Genomic DNA, 23,238 nt, shown 5'->3' on the forward strand with positions numbered 1-23,238 from the left:
GAGTTCAGGTGCATCCAATTTCTTTTGATCATCCTTGAGAAGTCTTGACAACCTGAATTGAGTCCACCTGTGGCCAATTCAATTTATTTAACATGATTTTAGAAAGAAACACACCTTTCTCGATAAGGTCCCACAGATGACAGCGTGTCAGAGCAGAAACTCCACCATAAAGTCCAAGGAACTGTCCACAGAACTCTGAGATAGAATTCTGAGGAGGCAAAGATCTGGGGAAGGGTATAAAACAATTTCCAGAGTATTGAAAGTTCCCAAGAGCACAGTGAGCTCCATCATTAGGAAATGGAAAGAATATGGATCTACCCAGATTCTTCCTCGAGCTGGCCGTCTGACAAAACTGAGCAACCGGGCAAGAAGTACCTTGGCCAGGGAGATGACCAATAACCCAATGACCACTCTGACAGAACTAGAGTTCCTTGGCTGAGATGGGAGAACCTGCCGGAAGGCCAACAATCTCTGCAGCACTTTCAGATCTAGGCTTTATTAGAGAGTGCCCAGACGGAAGCCACTCCTGAAAAAAAATGCACATGACAGCACGCATGAAGTTTGCAAAAAGGCACGTTAAAGACTCTGATAGCATGAGCTAAACAATTCTGTGGTCTCATGAGACTAAAATTGAACTCTTTGGCCTGAATGCAAAACACTACGTCTTGCGGAAACCGAGCACAGCTCTTCACCCATCGAACACCATCCCTACTGTGAGGCATGGTGGTGGCAGCATCATGCTATGGGGATGTTTTTCAGCAACAGGGACTGGGAGACTTGTAAAGATAGAGGGAACAATGAATGGAGCCAAATACAGGAAAATCCTTGAGGAGAACCTGCTTCAGAGTGCAAAAGACCTTACACTGCGGTGAAGATTTACGTTCCAACAGGACAATGACCCCAGGCATACAGCCAAAGCAACACTGGAATGGTTTCAGAACAGGAATGTGAAAGTCCTTGAGTGACCCAGCCAAAGCCCAGATTTGAATTCCATTGAGAATCTGTGGAAAGACTTGAAGATCACTGTTCATAGACATTCCCCATCCAACTTGACAGAGCTTTAGCAAATCTGCAAGGAAGAATGGGAGAAAATCCCCAAATCCAGATGTGCAAAGCTGATACAGACATACCCAAGAAGACTCGAAGCTATAATCGCTGCCATAGGTGCTTCTACAGAGTATTGACTCATGGCAGTAAATACTTATGTGAATGAAATATTTCTGTATTTCATCTTGAGTAAATTTGTAAAAATGTCTAAAAATATGTTTTTACTTTGTCATTATGGGGTATATTGTGTATAATGGTGACAAAAAATTAAAATTTAATCAATTTTAAATTCAGGCTGAAACACAACAAAATGTAACAAAAGTCGAGGGGTGGGAATACTTTCTGAAGGTGCTGGAGCATATGGTAAAGCCCCACATGGTAAAAAAAAAAAGTCCCAAGTGGAATAGCAAAGGCACCACGTGGAATAGCAAAGGTCCCATGTGGAAGAGCAAAGGTCCCACGGGGAAGAGCAAAGGCCCCACGTGGAAGAGCAAAGTTCCTACATGGAAGAGCAAAGGTCCCATGTGGAATAGCAAAGGCCCCACTTCAAAGAGCAAAGGTCTCACGTGGAATAGCAAAGGCCCCACGCGGAAGAGCAAAGGCCCCACGCGGAAGAGCAAAGGTCCCACGCGGAAGAGCAAAGGTCCCACGCGGAAGAGCAAAGGTCCCACGCGGAAGAGCAAAGGTCCCACGCGGAAGAGCAAAGGTCCCACGCGGAAGAGCAAAGGTCCCACGCGGAAGAGCAAAGGTCCCACGCGGAAGAGCAAAGGTCCCACGCGGAAGAGCAAAGGTCCCACGCGGAAGAGCAAAGGTCCCACGCGGAAGAGCAAAGGTCCCACGCGGAAGAGCAAAGGTCCCACGCGGAAGAGCAAAGGTCCCACGCGGAAGAGCAAAGGTCCCACGCGGAAGAGCAAAGGTCCCACGCGGAAGAGCAAAGGTCCCACGCGGAAGAGCAAAGGTCCCACGCGGAAGAGCAAAGGTCCCACGCGGAAGAGCAAAGGTCGCACGCGGAAGAGCAAAGGTCCCACGCGGAAGAGCAAAGGTCCCACGCGGAAGAGCAAAGGTCCCACGCGGAAGAGCAAAGGTCCCACGCGGAAGAGCAAAGGTCCCACGCGGAAGAGCAAAGGTCCCACGCGGAAGAGCAAAGGTCCCACGCGGAAGAGCAAAGGTCCCACGCGGAAGAGCAAAGGTCCCACGCGGAAGAGCAAAGGTCCCACGCGGAAGAGCAAAGGTCCCACGCGGAAGAGCAAAGGTCCCACGTGGAAGAGCAAAGGTCCCACGTGGAAGAGCAAAGGTCCCACGTGGAAGAGCAAAGGCCCCACGTGGAAGAGCAAAGGCCCCACGTGGAAGAGCAAAGGCCCCACGTGGAAGAGCAAAGGCCCCACGTGGAAGAGCAAAGGCCCCACGTGGAAGAGCAAAGGCCCCACGTGGAATCGCAAAGGCCCCACGTGGAAGAGCAAAGGCCCCACGTGGAAGAGCAAAGGCCCCACGTGGAAGAGCAAAGGCCCCACGTGGAAGAGCAAAGGCCCCACGTGGAAGAGCGAAGGCCCCACGTGGAAGAGCGAAGGTCCCACGTGGAAGAGCGAAGGTCCCACGTGCAATAGCGAAGGTCTCACGTGGAATAGCGAAGGTCCCATGTGGAATAGCAAAGGCCCCACTTCAAAGAGCAAAGGTCTCACGTGGAATAGCAAAGGTCCCACGTGGAATAGCAAAGGCCCCACGTGGAATAGCAAAGGCCCTACGCGGAAGAGCAAAGGCCCCACGTGGAAGAGCAAAGGCCCCACGTGGAAGAGCAAAGGCCCCACGTGGAAGAGCAAAGGCCCCACGTGGAAGAGCAAAGGCCCCACGTGGAATCGCAAAGGCCCCACGTGGAAGAGCAAAGGCCCCACGTGGAAGAGCAAAGGCCCCACGTGGAAGAGCAAAGGCCCCACGTGGAAGAGCAAAGGCCCCACGTGGAAGAGCAAAGGCCCCACGTGGAAGAGCGAAGGCCCCACGTGGAAGAGCGAAGGTCCCACGTGGAAGAGCGAAGGTCCCACGTGCAATAGCGAAGGTCTCACGTGGAATAGCGAAGGTCCCATGTGGAATAGCAAAGGCCCCACTTCAAAGAGCAAAGGTCTCACGTGGAATAGCAAAGGTCCCACGTGGAATAGCAAAGGCCCCACGTGGAATAGCAAAGGCCCTACGCGGAAGAGCAAAGGCCCTACGCGGAAGAGCAAAGGCCCCACGCGGAAGAGCAAAGGTCCCACGTGGAAGAGCAAAGGTCCCACGTGGAAGAGCAAAGGTCCCACGTGGAAGAGCAAAGGTCCCACGTGGAAGAGCAAAGGTCCCACGTGGAAGAGCAAAGGTCCCACGTGGAAGAGCAAAGGTCCCACGTGGAAGAGCAAAGGTCCCACGTGGAAGAGCAAAGGTCCCACGTGGAAGAGCAAAGGTCCCACGTGGAAGAGCAAAGGTCCCACGTGGAAGAGCAAAGGTCCCACGTGGAAGAGCAAAGGTCCCACGTGGAAGAGCAAAGGTCCCACGTGGAAGAGCAAAGGCCCCACGTGGAATAGCAAAGGCCCCACGTGGAAGAGCAAAGGCCCCACGTGGAAGAGCAAAGGTCTCACGTGGAATAGCGAAGGTCCCATGTGGAATAGCAAAGGCCCCACTTCAAAGAGCAAAGGTCTCACGTGGAAGAGCAAAGGTCCCACGTGGAATAGCAAAAGCCCCAACCGAAAAGGCACCAAAGGGGCCCGCGATGATGTGTGCCGCAAGGGCGTACTCAGTGTTCCCTCTGTTTGTTTGTTTTCTTGTTTGTCCGGGTGATATCTCAGCCATCCTTTGAGCTAGAAAGCTGAAATTTGGGGACAAAAGTGAAGATTTGCTTTGGCAAAAACTGTATTTGATATTTTTTGATTAATCAATTAATTAATGAGTTATTATAGATTTATTAATTACTTCTTCATTTTCTTTCTCATCTGGGAAACATCTTCGAATCGACCCTAATCTTTTGATACTCTTGTTTGATACATCGCTCCCTCCCAATTCCGTCACCATGTACTGCACGGCGGCATCGACGGGCGCCGAAGGTGCCCGTCAATGTCGCTCACTGGAGGGTATGTTCTTTATTTATTTATTTAACATGGGGGCGGTGTACTTTGAACCTACCTGTACTTGGTAGTTATTCTTTCTGTTCACCACTTCTCAAAAGGTATTGTGCTGGACTCTGGCGATGGCGTCACACACAACGTTCCCATCTATGAAGGATATGCACTGCCCCACGCCATCATGCGCCTCGACCTGGCAGGACGTGACCTCACAGATTACCTCATGAAAATCCTCACCGAACGTGGATACTCCTTCGTCACCACCGGTGAGAAATCTGTAATGATGTTTAAAATACGGTTATGGTCTCAGAAATCATTTCTCCAGTAACGTTTGAGGTTTACGAACGTTTTTAAAGATGTGTTTAATACCTCTTACGTTAAATTCCTTTGAGGTTCTTCTGGCAATGTAATTTGATCATTTTGTCATTCATAAACTGAGCCTGAGATGGAATTATTATTTTTTAAGGGAATTCACAACTGCAGCTTAATCAGGCCTAGTAATTCAGCCTGTAATGCCGAGTCAGGTTCGTTTCCCCAAATTTATCCAGCACAGGTAAGAAAATCACTCGACCTACCTTCATTGGTCTTTGAAAAAAACATATTAGTTTTTTGTCACTTGAGTTCTCCCAATCGACTGAGTTGACTGTGTTTGGTGCTCCCATCTGAGCACTTGGCTCATGTTTATAGGAATATCAGGTTCAAATCAAATCCCATGTTGATTCATTCACGATTTTCCAATGTCCTTGTTATACACATGCTGCAGGTATGTGCTCCGTTGCAAGCCTTAGGGTAGTACTACAATGACTACCCAATTATTCCCACCTTTTTGTGGGGCCAGCCAGGGGGAAGTTTTTGGCCCCAACTATTTCATGAACTGGCTGACCAACTTGAGGTTTCAATGAAGATGACCTGGGCAAGAATTTACAATTTGTTCAGGGTGCCAGTGATGACTGGCCTACTCTTCACGAATAGCTCCGTGGGGTCTTTCACCACCACCAACTAATGCTAGTAGATGGGACCCCAGTTTAACTTCAATGTCCATCCGAGGGATGGCACACCTTCCGGTGCAACTTACTCCATACCTGCAAAACACCAATCCGACAGTTTATAGTCGGGTCGAGCGAAAATTGAACCCTGGCTTGACATGTCAAATCCCGTTGGACTTCAGGTCTTAGCCGTTTATAATTTTAATACAAACATCTCTCTTACCAGTGCTCATTCCCCACCACCCACAGCTGAGCGTGAAATTGTACGAGATATCAAAGAAAAACTTTGCTACGTCGCACTGGACTTCGAGAACGAAATGGCGACGGCGGCTACTTCTTCATCATTGGAGAAAAGCTACGAACTTCCAGACGGACAGGTCATAACGATTGGGAACGAGCGCTTCCGGTGCCCTGAGACCCTCTTCCAACCGTCTTTCATCGGTACGATCACCACCTTATCGCAATGGTCAATTTCAATTATGCCATCGTTTCCATAGTACGTCTTGTCCGACAGACTACGTTGCGCTCACACAGACACCACCATGTATTTCTTATACACCGAGATCATTGCCCCAATTGGGATAAAAGAGATTTTTCATTAATTTACTTGAGTGGATGGATGATCATCCTTGTGGCATCAGACACAAAAGGCTGCCGAGGCAGTTTCATTGCCTACGGGGGCACAATCGCAGGTGGGTCGCCACTTCGACACAGGTTACTCGACCAGCTCACTTTTCCCAGCAAGCTGGTACACTTTTTTCCAACTTCAGGATGACAGACTGTCAACCCACCTGGTGTTATTTTGTCATGGCTGATGCTTGAACTCAGTACCTTAAGGTCCGAAACCAACCATCTTAACCGTGAGGCCACCACCAAGGTTATAATTTGTTTACTTACCCCCTCTATACCACCAGGAATGGAGTCGGCAGGAATCCACGAAACAACATACAACAGCATCATGAAATGTGACATCGACATTCGCAAGGACCTGTACGCCAACAACGTCCTCTCTGGAGGCACAACCATGTATCCGGGCATCGCCGACCGCATGCAGAAAGAGATCACGGCGCTCGCTCCCAGCACCATGAAGATAAAAGTACGACGGCAGAAAGCAACAACACCCTTGTGTTTGTCGAGTGGGATTGGTTTTATTCCTGGATAATGGACACCTTTCACATTTCAAACTTGTTGCTGTTCCTCGACCCTCCCATCCATTTTTGGTGCTCGTCTTATCAACCTTCAGAATTGAAGAAATCTCGAATCTATGACTTACCTGTTAATAACTAGATCGTGCGAACGTGGGTTAAGACGTGTGTGGTGACCGTGGCCTTCCCCACAGATAATTGCCCCTCCTGAGAGGAAGTACTCGGTGTGGATCGGCGGCTCCATCCTCGCTTCGCTGTCGACCTTCCAGCAGATGTGGATCACCAAGGAGGAATATGACGAGGCTGGACCATCCATCGTGCACCGAAAATGCTTCTGAGCAATGCGTTATGGCTGTTAGCTTACGATGATAGAGGGAGAAATCCCCCACATCCCCACGCCTGCCCTCCCTTTCTCCCCACCACCAGTGATGGGAAATTTGTAACTTGTCAACCAGCACTTGGATCAGCTGGTCCAAATGGCTCTTGTGTTTTGGAAATTGATAAAATCGATTATCATGTACAATTTGGATTTGTCCTCCTTGAATAATAATTTGTGAACGGTTTTGTAAGCGAGGTTATTGGAAATGAAGTTGAATATTTGTATCGCAATTACCCGTGTGGATTCGAAGAATAAAATGGCGTGACATTTTACCAAAGCTCTGTCTCGTATTTTCCTCCCTAGATCCGTCTGGGCTGGAAGGATAGCTTAGAGCTATCCAGCCTGAGTTTGAATCCTGACGCAGCCATAAACTGCCAGCGGGTGTTTCGCAGGCAGGGTGAGGCATGTGTGCATGCCGTCGGCGAGTTATCACCGGCATGCTGAACAAATTACAAATTCCTGCCCCAATCACCTTCCCCATTGAACAGACATAAGAACCTGCCAACTTCAACGATTATCTGAAAATATAATTGTCCTTTTATGTCCTCCCAAATTGTCCCAAATTGTCCTTTTATGTGCTCGTGGTTGGTATGCTTATTTCTTGTCAACCTGCGACAAACGGACAGTCGGATAAATAAATACACAAGATGAAAGATCTGGGTTCAAGTATTGTCTTTGAATTTGAAGTGAGATAAAATGGTTTAATGTAGTACTCACTAAGCTGAACCTTCACATCTTGCTCAGCTTGACCCAGTGGGAACCAAGATCTTCGAGATTATCACTGGAATCTCCCGCGATGAAGCTAAGTCTACGGGTCTGTCACTTGGCCATCGCAGACAAGTAGGTCATCTCGCTGTCTTCTACCACCTCCTTTATGGTCTTGCACCTTCTGCTCTTTCGGTGCTTTATCCACACCCTCCTGCACCCCCCCCCTCAGGTTTCTATAAGGCTTACACTTTTAACCCCCTTCTTGATGAAGCTACCTAAATCCAGCATCACTGCTCACCTCCTCTTTTTTTCCCCTCACCTGTGGAACCAATTTCCTCAGTCTCTTCAATCTCGTGCTTCCCTCCAAGTCTTCAAGACAGCTGTTCACCACCATCTCAGATTATCTCCCATCCAAAACCATGATCTTTTATACCCCCGTTTACTCCCCACCCCCTCACCTCCTAACCCATGGATGCTCCCCTCCCTCTCATTCCTCCCAACACCAATTATTTATCCAAGTCTCCCTCTATTTTATCGTTAAACCCTGCTGTTGGTGTCTGTCTGTGTCTGTCTGTCTCTCTCTCTCGAACGTTCCTTTTGCTCTTTTGCGTCCTGATCCGTTTCGAGTTCTCGCTCTTCCATGAGCCTTGACCTTTTATACGAAAAACAACAAGCTTTGCATACGCTCTCCAGGGTTTGCATTGTAAGTGCTAACGTTTATAGGGAGACCCATCCTCCCAAGACCTTGGACATGTCCAAGTGTGAATGAATGAGAGGGAAAACGCTGCCTTGAGAAATCACTGGGTTTGTGGATATTCGATCCACAAACCAACCTTAACACAGGGATCTTCCATGGTGAGTGCCTTGACATGGAGGGGGGGTCTTCCTGATGTGGGTTCATCTTCAAAGATTTCACATCAACGCTTAAAACCAGTCACACATTTGGCTACTGGATTGGTCTGATCCCAGGTGAGGGTACCTGATCACCATGTAACGGTGACCTTTAATTTTTTTTTTTTTTTGTATACCTTGGTCGAGGCTCGTATGAGAGCTAACACACAACTCACAGCAAGGAGGCATGAGACAAGAGGGGCGGGAGTGGAAGGGACAAAACAGTGGGGAACAGACACATTAGGTGAACTGTGGAAGGGAGAGGGATGGGGATGGGATGGGGAACATGGCGAAGAGAAGATAGACATTACAGGGACTTTCAGGAAGGAAAGCAGGAGAAATGAAGGAAGTGGGCTTGGGTGGATTATCGGGGGTAGAAAAGATCGAGGATTTGGATGGGGGAAGATAAGAGGTGGTGGTGAACAGCTGTTTTGAAAGCCTGGAGGGAAGAATGGGAAAGAATAGAGTGAGGAAGTTTATTCCAAAGGCGGGAAAAAAGAGGAATGAAAGAGTGAAGATGAGCAGTGATTTTTGATTTTGGTAGTTTTACCAGAAGGAGGTTGTTGGCGGACCTTGAGCGCCCTGTGGAAATGTGGTGGGGACAAATCGCAGAGAGAGCAGGGGGGGGGCAAGGCTGGAGAGGAGTCGGTAGAAGACAGAAAGACCACCGACCAACCTGCGGTGATTGAGTGAGAGGCCCAAAGACTCAGCTTCATTGCGGGAGATGCCGATGATCTTAAAAGCCCTGGTTTCGACAGCGTGAAGCCGAGAAAGGTTGGAGGCAGGAGCACCAGCCCAGAGGGGAGAGCAGTACTCCATCAGGCTACGGACAAAAGCTTTGTAAGTGGTCAGGAGCTCAAGAGGGCCGAGGAAGGACTTAGCACGACGGAGGATTCCCAGTCGGCGACTGGCTTTTGAGGCGAGGTTGGAAATGTGACTTTCCCAGGAAAGGTCATGGCAGATAGTGAGACCTAGAAGCTTGAAAGAAAAGACTTCTTCCAGAGGATTGTTGAGAAAGTGGATGGGGGGGTTTGTAAACGGTCCTTTCGAAGAGACATAGTGAGTGTGAGATTTGTCTGGATTGAAAGACATGTTCCACGTGTTGGACCAGTTTGTGATTTTATCCAGATCTGCAGTGAGTGAAGAAGCTGCTACTTGCCGGTCTGAGGGATGACAGATGGTACGGCAGAGGGTGGAGTCGTCGGCAAAGAGAAATAGAGGATTTTCCAGAGAGTCCGAGAGATCATTGATGAAAACCAGAAAAAGAACAGGGCCCAGAACGCTACCTTGAGGAACTCCAGCCTGCACAGGAAGAGGGGATGAAAGAACTCCATTTAGGGCCACACGTTGACTGCGACAGGAGAGGAAGTCTGCGAGCCATGAGTGGAGATGGCCTTGAATACCATGGGAAGAGAGTTTGGTGAGTAGGGCAGGGTGCCAGACTGTGTCAAAAGCACGTGATATGTCCAGGGATACGGCTCGGATTTCCTGTCTGGCATTGAGGACCTCCATCCATTGATGGGAGAGCAGAGGCAGCATATCCAGGGTAGAGTGACCTGGTCTGAAACCAAATTGATGATTGGAAATTAAGCCATTGGAGAAGAGGAAGGATTTCATGTCTGAAGCGATGATGGATTCCATCACCTTGCTGATGATTGGGAGAAGGCTGATTGGTCTGTAGTTACAGGGATCTGTTTTTGCACCCTTTTTATGCAGGGCAGTGATGTTAGCAGATTTCCAAGCAGATGGCAGATGACCTTGGGCAAATGAGAGGGTGAATAGAACAGAGAGAGGGTGAGCAAGAGCAGAAGAGCAGGCTTTGAGGACACGTGGGCTGATGCCGTCTGGACCGGTTGCAGAATCTGACTCGAGGTTTGAAAGCAAGCTCTCCACCTTGTCAGGAGAAAAGGATACAGAGTCCAGGGACAGTTGGGTGCGACTGGGTAAAGTGGGTAGAGATAGTGATGGGTTTAGGACACAAGATTTAGCTGCAAACACCGAGTTTAGACATTCAGCTTTATCACGTGTGGAATCAGCAGTGCGGCCATTTGAGGTAAGGGAGGGGATGGAGGGGGAACATACACCAGAAACAGATTTGATTAAACGCCACCAGGATTTTGAGGAGGGAGAGAGGTTTGAGAGTTCAGACTTGAGATGAGAAAGATGTTGTTTTCTGGCTCTCCTGAGGGTAGATACACACTTGTTCCGAGCTTTGTGGAAAGAACTGAGATTGCCCTCAGTTGGGTTTGCTTTCCATGAGGCAAAGGCAAGTTGTTTCAGGACAACTGCCTCACCACAAGCTTCAGTAAACCAAGGGCGGGAGGAAGGGTAAGACAACTGAACACGAGAGGGATAAATCTGTGCATGAGGGAGAGCAAGTTTCTTTGAAAGAATTCCCAGGATGAGTTGATGTTTGAGAAAGTAGTGATAGGAGACCAGTCTGTAAGTTTGATGGCTGCTCGGAGACCCTGCCAGTCGGCTTGAGTGAAATGCCAGACTCGACGGCGGTGAGGTGGTTCTCTGATATCAGCCAGAGAGATGTCCACTTTAACAAGGACGTGGTCAGAAGAACCAATTGGAGCGAAGGAAGAGCAGCAGATATTGTCAGGGAAATTTGTCAAAATCAGATCCAGAAGAGATGGAGTACCATTGGTTGAGATCCGGGTCGGGAAGTTGACCGATTGAGTCAGTCCCAATGAGTCGCAGAAAGCTTTTGCTGAGGTGCCATGGCAGGTGAGAGAGGTACCCACACCTAGCCAACTGGCGTGATGACAATTGAAGTCACCACATAAGAGGAAGAGAGAGTTTGGATGAGAAGATAGAAGATGGTCCATGTTTTCGGATAGTGAGATGTAGATGGAGTCATCACTGTTCAGTGGACGGTACAGTACACATATAAACATGAGGTGGGAGTGGAGGGGAAGCCGAAGCCAGAGGTATTCCTGGGGGTGTGGGGGAGTGAGAGCAGTGCATGGAGAGTGAGGAATAGAGTCTTTGATGAAGAGAGCAACACCTCCACCAGGACGAGGCTCAGGTCTGTCATACCGTAAGAGGGAGTAACCGGGGAGAGATACTTGGGAGTCAGACACGTCTTGGGAGAGGAAAGTTTCTGTTAGGCAGATAATGTCTGGTTTGTCAGTGGCAACCTTTGTGGGTTTATTTGGTGCTGCCCCTTCTTTGTTTAAAACAAATTTGATATCTTGATCCTCAAAGACAGTAAGATCCATTACAGTCTGACTGTGCAACAACTTCTAGATTATTAGCCCACTCGCACCAAGTAAAAGCAGGGTTAAGGTAATTGGTTCACTTTGACTCTGTCTGTCTGTCTGTCTGTCTGTCTGTCTGTCTGTCTGTCTGTCTGTCTGTCTGTGTGTCTGTGTGTCTCTGTCGACAGTGTACAGACCTTAGTCGATTTATTTATTTATATGCAGCCTGTGACTGATGCTTGCATCATTTCTGGAAGCACAGGTGTATACTCTGTTACTAGAAAGCTGGTACTCATTTTGCTGACCTCAGAAAGATGATGGGCTGAGTCAACCCACCTGGCGTTAATTCAATGGCAGGGGGGGGGGGGGTTGAACTCAAGATCCAAACATCTTAAGCCAGCCGTCCAAACCACTGCAGTTTTTCTCAATCATTTAAACACATTTACTGAAACAATATCCTCTGTTAGCAAACGATCAAAACAATCTTGTGATTTGTAACACTTCAATATAATCCTTCACAAAATGGAATAATGTTGTCAAATCTCAACATTAAATATTCCCATCAAAACAATGCATTTGTCATCAAATGAAAACCTCACATAAACATGAACTCGCAGAGGACCTGCATGACGGGCGATCCTGTTCCAAGCATGCAACACGTTCTTCTGACGCATACCGTTATCTGGGCAGTGTATAAGCAACGTGCAGCCCTCGATCGTCAAAATATATAACCCGAGTACATATATGAAGTAAAAACATATCTACAGCTTATAATTCAAAACACCTCATTGCGCTGGACAACGTGGGGACACAGGAAGACTGAACTGTAAATGGTGGAGGCTTGTAATACCTTCCCCCACCTGGAGGATACACTGCACCATACACATTTACATAGACAATCTGAACTATAAATGGTGGAGGCTTGTAATACCCTCCCCCACCTGGAGGTGGCACTACACCATACACATTTGCATAGAGAATCTGAACGACAAATGGTGGAGGCTTGTAATACCCTCCGCAACCTGGAGGTGGCACTACACCATACACATTTACATAGAGAATCTGAACTACAAATGGTGGAGGCTTGTAATACCCTCCCCCACCTGGAGGATACACTGCACCATACACATTTACATAGACAATCTGAACTATAAATGGTGGAGGCTTGTAATACCCTCCCCCACCTGGAGGTGGCACTACACCATACACATTTACATAGAGAATCTGAACGACAAATGGTGGAGGCTTGTAATACCCTCCCCCACCTGGAGGTGGCACTACACCATACACATTTACATAGAGAATCTGAACGACAAATGGTGGAGGATTGTAATACCCTCCCCCACCTGGAGGATACACTGCACCATACACATTTACATAGACAATCTGAACTATAAATGGTGGAGGCTTGTAATACCCTCCCCCACCTGGAGGAGGCACTACACCATACACATTTACATAGAGAATCTGAACGACAAATGGTGGAGGATTGTAATACCCTCCCCCACCTGGAGGAGGCACTACACCATACACATTTACATAGAGAATCTGAACTACAAATGGTGGAGGCTTGTAATACCCTCCCCCACCTGGAGGATACACTGCACCATACACATTTACATAGACAATCTGAACTATAAATGGTGGAGGCTTGTAATACCCTCCCCCACCTGGAGGTGGCACTACACCATACACATTTACATAGAGAATCTGAACGACAAATGGTGGAGGCTTGTAATACCCTCCCCCACCTGGAGGTGGCACTACACCATACACATTTACATAGAGAATCTGAACGACAAATGGTGGAAGATTGTAATACCCTCCCCCACCTGGAGGAGGCACTACACCATACACATTTACATAGAGAATCTGAACTATAAATGGTGGAGCTTGTATTACCCTCCGCAACCTGGAGGAGGTGCTACACCATACACATTTACATAGAGAATCTGAACTATAAATGGTGGAGCTTGTATTACCCTCCGCAACCTGGAGGAGGTGCTACACCATACACATTTACATAGAGAATCTGAACTATAAATGGTGGAGCTTGTATTACCCTCCGCAACCTGGAGGAGGTGCTACACCATACACATTTACATAGAGAATCTGAACTATAAATGGTGGAGGCTTGTAATACCTTCCCCCACCTGGAGGAGGCACTACACCATACACATTTACATAGAGAATCTGAACTATAAATGGTGGAGGCTTGTAATACCTTCCCCCACCTGGAGGAGGCACTACACCATACACATTTACATAGAGAATCTGAACTATAAATGGTGGAGGCTTGTAATACCCTCCGCAACCTGGAGGAGGTGCTACACCATACACATTTACATAGAGAATCTGAACTATAAATGGTGGAGGCTTGTAATACCTTCCCCCACCTGGAGGAGGCACTACACCATACACATTTACATAGAGAATCTGAACTACAAATGGTGGAGCTTGTAATACCCTCCCCCACCTGGAGGAGGTGCTACACCATACACATTTACATAGACAATCTGAACTATAAATGGTGGAGGCTTGTAATACATTCCTCCACCTGGAGGAGGTGCGACACCATACATATTTTCATAGAGAATCTGAACTGGAAATCGTGGAGGCTTGTAATACCCTCTCCCACCTGGAGGAGGCACTACACGATACATATTTACATGGAGAATCTGAACTATAAATGGTGGAGCATAAAAGGAACAGAGGAGAGAGGGAACAACAACAGCAGAGTTGAAGGCCAAGATAGAGGGAGACTTTGACCTCACATCATTTGAGAAGCGGCTGACAAGGTGTCGGCTGCAGTGGGAAATGTTTGCGAGGTCACAGACAAGGTGTAGGCAGCTGTGGACAAGATGTTGCTGGTCGTAGCAAACATTTGCAATGCCGCATACGATTGTGTCGCTGCAGACAAGGTGAAGGCAGCTGCGGAAAAGGGATGAGTGGACAGGGACAAAGTTTGGACGATCGCGGACAAAGTTTGCATGGCCAGGAACACAGTTTGGGTGGCTGCAGACATTTTGCAAAGATGCAGACAAGGTGTGGGTGGCTGCAGACAAAGAGTGGCCAGACATGGACAAGGTTTTAGCAACGAGCACAATGCGTGAGCGGCCGCAGACAAGCAGTGGACGGCCACGGACAAGGTTTTGGTGACCGTAGACAATGCTTTGGCGGCTGCGGACAATGAGTGGTTGGACGAGGACAACGCTTGTGAGGCCACGCATATCTCTGTGACCGAAGTCAAGGCCTGGATGGCAGCGGACAAGGTGTGGGTAGCTGCGGACAAGGTGTTGGCAGTCATGGACAATGTTTTTGGCAGCCTCAGACGAGGTGTGCATGGGCATGGATAAGGTGTGCATGGCCATTAACAAGGTGTGGGTGGCCACGGACAAAGTTTGGGCAGCCACGGACAAGGTGTTGGCTGCTGTGGGCAATGTTTGCATGGCCGCAGATGTGTGGGAGGCCACGGCCAACATTTCCAAGGCCGCATCCAATTGTGCATCTTCCGACAAGATGGGGGCGGCTGTGGAGAAGGGTCAGGTAGCCTCGGACAAAGTTTCGGCGGCCACAAGCAAAGTTTGCGTGGCCACAGACATGGTTCAGGTGGCTGCTGACAAAGTTTACGAGGCCACAGAAAAGGTTTGGGTTCCCGTGGACAATTTCTACGAGGCTGCAGACAATGTTTGTGTGGCCACAGAACATCCTCATAGTTCTCCAAGACATATTGAACTGCATGGGAACGAGTAAACCAACGCGTTGGGCAAATTGATGTGAATGGAAATGGTGGAGAATATTCTTCGGTGTGAATATTCAAGTCCAGGTGTTTGAATTTTCCAGAGCTGTTGTCGAGGTTGCCAAGCTCCTGAAGATGCTCGAGGGTGTTTATTACGAATGGTGAGGTTTGCAGGGCTTTGGAAGCGATGAGTTGGGTGACGTGAGCTCCACAGTGAACAGAACTGCTCAACGGGTGAATTTTCGTGACCTTGTTATGCTTAATGACTGAATATCGTGTGCAGTTTTGATCAACACATCTGAAGGACATTGCTACGATGGAGAGGGCTCAACGTAGGACTACGATAATGATTCCGGGGCTCGCTCAACCAAACAGTGTTGTTATAGCACAGGAATATTGGGCCGAATGGCCTCTTTATCGGATTTCCTTGCTAAGTAGATAAAAATCGAAACCTGACAATCACCTCCTCCATGAATCCCTTCCAGCGTTTATCATTTATCAAGTTGGTCTGAAATCAAGATAAAAGCCAGAGGTTTTTTCATTGGGGATTTGGATTCGTTTTGGTTTTTTTCACGGGGTCTGGGCTGACGATGCCTGCGGTCCGGATGTGGACCACGATCCACCTTTTGAGGACCCTTGACACTAATTACACATTCACCTCTGATAAACAATGGCTGGATGAACTTTTCTCACCTGAAAATTCCACTATAGGTGAGCAAAGAGGCTCCTTTGGAAGAGAAATTGAAGCAACACAGCGCTGCAGTCGAAATGCAAATGTCTATCTGTATCAGTAGTCGTGTACGACGGTACAAGAGATACATTTTCAGTGCATGCGCATCATGCAATACTTGATTAAGGCCCAGTCACACCTTGACGTTTTAGCCAGCTTTTGCCGATTTTTGAAAAATTTGTCCAAAACGCTGGCACACGTCGAATACGTTATGGGTAAGTTTTGGAAAAATTGAGAGAACGCTAAAAAAAAATTGCCATACATCGTAGTATGCTGGCTTTCATCGTTGTACTTTGTGGTTGTCCTCAAATTTTAGCATGCTTGAAATTTTACGACTTATGCCAGCGTATGACTCACAAGTTCCGCTTCGCTGGCCATAAGTTGTAGGCACGTTATAAGATCGTTGACACACGTTACTTGTAAGTTAATCATAAGTTGAAACACGTCGAGGTAATGTTTAACGTACCCAAAACTTATTTCTAACCTATGAGTAACGTGTTGTAGGCACGTTACGCGATCATTGACACACGTCCACACACGTTACTTGTAAGTTACTCATAAGTCGAAACACGTCATGGTAATGGTTAGCGTCAGTGTTCCAGACTCCCTGGTTTTTTTTTCTTCGGTATGATGGTGATGTTGACACTGATTTCTAGTGCGGTTATGATTTAAATCGTTGGCGGCAGCCTATTAATTATATGATATTGTTGCGGATTCGCGCCCGCGGCGTGCGAACGGCCACGTAACTCGAATCGCGGCACGTCGCCCACCGGACGGACAATCCCATCGTGACCCTCTCGGACTAACGCCGGGAACAAGTCACGGGTGGGCCTTTCGGCCTCACCACGATCGTGCCAATCGGCCCCCGCGTGGGATAGGGTTGCTCGCCAAATTCGACCTACCTAAGTACCCACACGGAGGGTAGACCGGGCGTCGCACCTCGTCGCAGGTCGACTTCGGACACGGGCCACTTTAGCGACCCGTTCCGTACTATCGGGATAACCGGCGGTGTTATCGTCAACCTCGACGGTTCGATTAATTATTGGGCGTATTTAGCCCACGACCAACCCTTTACGTGAAGTAAGATGGAGATTCAATAAAGGAAAAGACGAAGCGAAACGGGAAAAACAGTTCAATATGAAGCACATTTATTCCGCGGCAAACGGAAAGCACACATATACAATTATACACCAAAAGCAAATGCAAAAGTAGAAGAAACACACAATTCTGCACAAAAAGCAAATGCAACAATGCAGATCTACTACCGACTACCGAGCACACGGCAACACTTATACAGTTTTACTTCACAGATGGCGCCGACAACACATATACTCAAAGCAAAAGAAAAAGGGACCACCCTCAACTACAAGGGGGCAGACGGGCCTGGGGCCGAGACAGCGTCGAGCCTACCCGTCTGGTGATGAGCCGCAAGATGGCGGTGGCGCCCCGACTCCGCGGGCCTCGCTGGCACTGCCTGGAAAGGGGTGGGAACGGGCCCCCATTACACTATCTCAGCGCGGGGGGGAAACAGGAGGGGGTTGTTGATGCTCGGGGGGAATGAGGATATCTCGCTGGCTTGGGTCCCGCGACGGCGTCTCCACCGCGACCTCAGTCGCGTTACCGGCCTCCCCTCTCCGCAGCTCCCCGACTCTGACACGGCGCCCTCTCGACTGCCTTCGCCGCCGCCACAACTCTCCAACTCTCCACTCTTCTCAACTCCGTCCAACTGCTTTCCTCTTCTCAGAAACTCTCAACTCTTTCCAACTCAACTGCCTTTTTGGCGAGCAAACGCGGCCCTTTATAGCCCCCGGAGCTTCGGCTCCTTCACCTTCGACCCTTCACCTCTGGCTGACTCCCCATTGGACAGAGGAAAAGTGGGCGTGAATGATTTTGATCCGCGAATCTGCATATAGCGATTATACTCCGACGCACCTGGAGGCGGGGGCCAAATCGCCCACGCTCGCTGATAGGACGGAACAGAAGTGGGCGTGAATGATTTTTGATCCGATTTCTTCGGAAAGGCTGGTGTTTTTGCACCCGCTGCTCGGTGCGCGCCCTGTACGAGTCCAGGATCGGTGTCCACAAGCGGCGCGGGAATGGCGGTGATGCGATGGTTGCGAGAGCGAGATGTGACGGCAAGGGTCGTGGCTGTGGTTGTGAAGCGGCGTTGCGGTTGGTGGTTGTTGTGTGATGGCTGTTGAGACGTGGTTGGTGGTGGTTGTGGTGGTAGTAATGGCGGCTGGTCCAAAATAAAGATAGTAAAAGAAAAACGGCTATCCTGAAGGGTCGCAGCCCGAATGAATGACATTTATTCCCTCTAAACAATGGGTTTGGGCCTAACTACACATATACTTACAGAGATATCTCACCTACGGGACCTGAATGGTGGTTTGCGAATTTCGTCAACCACAACACTAACCCCTCCCCTTTTTACAGACTCGTCCCGAGTCTTCAAATTTTCATGTGCCATCATGTGTAGTTTTCCCCTAGTACATTTTACCTACGGATCCCTGAGTGCGACATTCATGGTATTCGTGTCCCCAAAATAAATAACCTGAGGGCTGAGTAACTACCTAAACAGACCCACTCACACGGACGACTTAAATAAAATTGCCGGGGCTAAGACAGACATGCCGGGGGCGCACTCATATGTACAGTACATCTTAACCTTAACTTACAAATTTTACACTAAACCATGGCCCAGGATCAATGGACTCTGCAAAAAGAAAGCAGTTAGCAGGGAGCCAGGCTGCTCACATGCAGTCTCTGGCTCAAACAATGCAGGTGACAGGAACGTGGCCGACTGCTCACACGCAGTCCAAGGCCTTCCCTTTTGAACTGAACGCAGTGAACCACAACGGTGCATGGGCTGCACAAACGCAGTCTCCGTGCCAGCTCAAGTGGCACACGCAATGAACACAACAAATGGATGGATGAATGGATGGACGCAAACACGGTGCACGGGCCGCCACTGCAGGCCCGTGTTGTAGCTGCCAACAGGGCAGTTCTCGCAGCTTGCAAACTGTTGCTTTCTGATCCTGGCGCACATGGCAATTAACAGGGGGGGGGGGCAAAGCAAAAATTGAACGGGGCTGGTGAACAGGGGCAGTGGGCATGGCATGGCAAAGGTGCTCAGGCAAACACAGCCTGCAGAACAAGGCCGCTGCAGGCAAACACAGCCGGCAGATGAACTGGCCGGCACAGGCCTTGCAGAAAACAGCTGCAGACGATCCGGACGGTACAGGCCTTGCAGCAAACAGCTGCAGACGATCCGGCCGGTACAGGCCTTGCAGCACACAACAGCTGCCGATGAAGTTGGCCAGCCTTTGCCGTTCAGTGGAGGTTGGTGGAGGGAGTGCGGTGGTGCTGGCCACTCGGAAGGCGGGCTCAGACCTACCTACCTGTCTCCCTCCCACCTATCGCCTTTGCCTGTCACTGTACATACCCACTCCCTTAATTTGTAAAACCCAATTTAGCCCCAACTTTTTTTTTTTTTTTTTTTACTTCCCCACTATAAATCGTCCCCTAACCCCCTGTACTGTCCTTGTTCGGCTAACCTATCCTGTCACCGAGCCTACTCCCAACCCCTACGTTCCCTTCCCGGAGGGGAATAAGGGAGAGCTAGCGTCCTGTGCCGAGGCCCAACGAAGCCTCAGAATGGCCCCCCCAGAGTTCAGCGATCTTAACACAAAGTGGGTCCAGCAGCCCACAACGAGAGCGAGGGGATGGATGGTGCGGAGGGGTACATCTCCTAATCTACCCTAACCATTAACTCTTAAACTACCCCGGGGCTTTCAACAAGCGCCTCTCGCTTAAACTATTGGTTCACTATTGAGCACCTGCGGGATAAAAGAGATTTTTCATTAATTTACTTGAGTGGATGGATGATCATCCTTGTGGCATCAGACACAAAAGGCTGCCGAGGCAGTTTCATTGCCTACGGGGGCACAATCGCAGGTGGGTCGCCACTTCGACACAGGTTACTCGACCAGCTCACTTTTCCCAGCAAGCTGGTACACTTTTTTCCAACTTCAGGATGACAGACTGTCAACCCACCTGGTGTTATTTTGTCATGGCTGATGCTTGAACTCAGTACCTTAAGGTCCGAAACCAACCATCTTAACCGTGAGGCCACCACCAAGGTTATAATTTGTTTACTTACCCCCTCTATACCACCAGGAATGGAGTCGGCAGGAATCCACGAAACAACATACAACAGCATCATGAAATGTGACATCGACATTCGCAAGGACCTGTACGCCAACAACGTCCTCTCTGGAGGCACAACCATGTATCCGGGCATCGCCGACCGCATGCAGAAAGAGATCACGGCGCTCGCTCCCAGCACCATGAAGATAAAAGTACGACGGCAGAAAGCAACAACACCCTTGTGTTTGTCGAGTGGGATTGGTTTTATTCCTGGATAATGGACACCTTTCACATTTCAAACTTGTTGCTGTTCCTCGACCCTCCCATCCATTTTTGGTGCTCGTCTTATCAACCTTCAGAATTGAAGAAATCTCGAATCTATGACTTACCTGTTAATAACTAGATCGTGCGAACGTGGGTTAAGACGTGTGTGGTGACCGTGGCCTTCCCCACAGATAATTGCCCCTCCTGAGAGGAAGTACTCGGTGTGGATCGGCGGCTCCATCCTCGCTTCGCTGTCGACCTTCCAGCAGATGTGGATCACCAAGGAGGAATATGACGAGGCTGGACCATCCATCGTGCACCGAAAATGCTTCTGAGCAATGCGTTATGGCTGTTAGCTTACGATGATAGAGGGAGAAATCCCCCACATCCCCACGCCTGCCCTCCCTTTCTCCCCACCACCAGTGATGGGAAATTTATGTAACTTGTCAACCAGCACTTGGATCAGCTGGTCCAAATGGCTCTTGTGTTTTGGAAATTGATAAAATCGATTATCATGTACAATTTGGATTTGTCCTCCTTGAATAATAATTTGTGAACGGTTTTGTAAGCGAGGTTATTGGAAATGAAGTTGAATATTTGTATCGCAATTACCCGTGTGGATTCGAAGAATAAAATGGCGTGACATTTTACCAAAGCTCTGTCTCGTATTTTCCTCCCTAGATCCGTCTGGGCTGGAAGGATAGCAGAGCTATCCAGCCTGAGTTTGAATCCTGACGCAGCCATAAACTGCCAGCGGGTGTTTCGCAGGCAGGGTGAGGCATGTGTGCATGCCGTCGGCGAGTTATCACCGGCATGCTGAACAAATTACAAATTCCTGCCCCAATCACCTTCCCCATTGAACAGACATAAGAACCTGCCAACTTCAACGATTATCTGAAAATATAATTGTCCTTTTATGTCCTCCCAAATTGTCCCAAATTGTCCTTTTATGTGCTCGTGGTTGGTATGCTTATTTTTTGTCAACCTGCGACAAACGGACAGTCGGATAAATAAATACACAAGATGAAAGATCTGGGTTCAAGTATTGTCTTTGAATTTGAAGTGAGATAAAATGGTTTTATGTAGTACTCACTAAGCTGAACCTTCACATCTTGCTCAGCTTGACCCAGTGGGAACCAAGATCTTCGAGATTATCACTGGAATCTCCCGCGATGAAGCTAAGTCTACGGGTCTGTCACTTGGCCATCGCAGACAAGTAGGTCATCTCGCTGTCTTCTACCACCTCCTTTATGGTCTTGCACCTTCTGCTCTTTCGGTGCTTTATCCACACCCTCCTGCACCCCCCCCCCCCTCAGGTTTCTATAAGGCTTACACTTTTAACCCCCTTCTTGATGAAGCTACCTAAATCCAGCATCACTGCTCACCTCCTCTTTTTTTCCCCTCACCTGTGGAACCAATTTCCTCAGTCTCTTCAATCTCATGCTTCCCTCCAAGTCTTCAAGACAGCTGTTCACCACCATCTCAGATTATCCCCCATCCAAAACCATGACCTTTTATACCCCCGTTTACTCCCCACCCCCTCACCCCCTAACCCATGGATGCTCCCCTCCCTCTCATTCCTCCCAACACCAATTATTTATCCAAGTCTCCTTCTATTTTATCGTTAAACCCTGCTGTTGGTGTCTCTGTCTGTGTCTGTCTGTCTCTGTCTGTCTCTCTCTCTCGAACGTTCCTTTTGCTCTTTTGCGTCCTGATCCGTTTCGAGTTCTCGCTCTTCCATGAGCCTTGACCTTTTATACGAAAAACAACAACCTTTGCATACGCTCTCCAGGGTTTGCATTGTAAGTGATAACGTTTATAGGGAGACCCATCCTCCCATGACCTTGGACATGTCCAAGTGTGAATGAATGAGAGGGAAAACGCTGCCTTGAGAAATCACTGGGTTTGTGGATATTCGATCCACAAACCAACCTTAACACAGGGATCTTCCATGGTGAGTGCCTTGACATGGAGGGGGGGGTCTTCCTGATGTGGGTTCATCTTCAAAGATTTCACATCAACGCTTAAAACCAGTCACACATTTGACTACTCGATTGGTCTGATCCCAGGTGAGGGTACCTGATCACCATGTAACGGTGACCTTTAATTTGTGGGTTTATTTGGTGCTGCCCCTTCTTTGTTTAAAACAAATTTGATATCTTGATCCTCAAAGACAGTAAGATCCATTACAGTCTGACTGTGCAACAACTTCTAGATTATTAGCCCACTCGCACCAAGTAAAAGCAGGGTTAAGGTAATTGGTTCACTTTGACTCTGTCTCTGTCTCTGTCTCTGTCTCTCTGTCGACAGTGTACAGACCTTAGTCGATTTATTTATTTATATACAGCCTGTGACTGATGCTTGCATCATTTCTGGAAGCACAGGTGTATCCTCTGTTACTAGAAAGCTGGTACTCATTTTGCTGACCTCAGAAAGATGATGGGCTGAGTCAACCCACCTGGTGTTAATTCAATGGCAGGGGGGGGTTGAACTCAAGATCCAAACATCTTAAGCCAGCCGTCCAAACCACTGCAGTTTTTCTCAATCATTTAAACACATTTACTGAAACAATATCCTCTGTTAGCAAACGATCAAAACAATCTTGTGATTTGTAACACTTCAATATAATCCTTCACAAAATGGAATAATGTTGTCAAATCTCAACATTAAATATTCCCATCAAAACAATGCATTTGTCATCAAATGAAAACCTCACATAAACATGAACTCGCAGAGGACCTGCATGACGGGCGATCCTGTTCCAAGCATGCAACACGTTCTTCTGACGCATACCGTTATCTGGGCGGTGTATAAGCAACGTGCAGCCCTCGATTGTCAAAATATATAACCCGAGTACATATATGAAGTAAAAACATATCTACAGCTTATAATTCAAAACACCTCATTGCGC

The 23,238-nt window shown here is 48.4% G+C and overlaps 2 protein-coding genes across 2 annotated transcripts in view; both read left to right on the forward strand.

Moving 5' to 3' along the window:
- LOC147011851 (actin, alpha skeletal muscle-like) overlaps nucleotides 1–6,917 on the forward strand; it is an 18,769-nt gene extending 11,852 nt beyond the window's left edge. The window contains exons 4-7 of the mRNA XM_085857263.1: nucleotides 4,235–4,396; nucleotides 5,366–5,557; nucleotides 6,031–6,212; nucleotides 6,456–6,917. Of these exons, the coding sequence (XP_085713389.1) occupies nucleotides 4,235–4,396; nucleotides 5,366–5,557; nucleotides 6,031–6,212; nucleotides 6,456–6,599 (680 nt within the window). The 3' untranslated portion in view covers nucleotides 6,600–6,917. The remainder of the gene's footprint in view (nucleotides 1–4,234; nucleotides 4,397–5,365; nucleotides 5,558–6,030; nucleotides 6,213–6,455) is intronic.
- A 13,153-nt stretch (nucleotides 6,918–20,070) lies between these two features.
- LOC147011852 (actin, alpha skeletal muscle) lies at nucleotides 20,071–20,982 on the forward strand. Its single transcript, XM_085857265.1, has 2 exons — nucleotides 20,071–20,275; nucleotides 20,519–20,982. Exons 1-2 carry the CDS (start codon nucleotides 20,096–20,098, stop codon nucleotides 20,660–20,662), a joined length of 324 nt encoding a protein of 107 aa, XP_085713391.1. The 5' UTR covers nucleotides 20,071–20,095; the 3' UTR covers nucleotides 20,663–20,982.
- The last annotated feature ends 2,256 nt before the right edge of the window (nucleotides 20,983–23,238 follow it).

This window comes from Eptatretus burgeri, chromosome 15 (genome assembly GCF_056783735.1).
Source record: "Eptatretus burgeri isolate ZD-2024b chromosome 15, Ebu_testis_v1, whole genome shotgun sequence".
Classification (NCBI taxonomy): domain Eukaryota; kingdom Metazoa; phylum Chordata; class Myxini; order Myxiniformes; family Myxinidae; genus Eptatretus; species Eptatretus burgeri.

What these genes read in the sequence shown, in the direction of transcription:
- LOC147011852 (XM_085857265.1), top strand. Translation starts at nt 20,096, where the DNA reads ATGGAGTCGGCAGGAATCCACGAAACAACATACAACAGCATCATGAAA. An exon ending in CCAGCACCATGAAGATAAAA is followed by an intron (nt 20,276 to 20,518) that starts GTACGACGGCAG and finishes CCTTCCCCACAG; the next exon opens with ATAATTGCCCCTCCTGAGAG.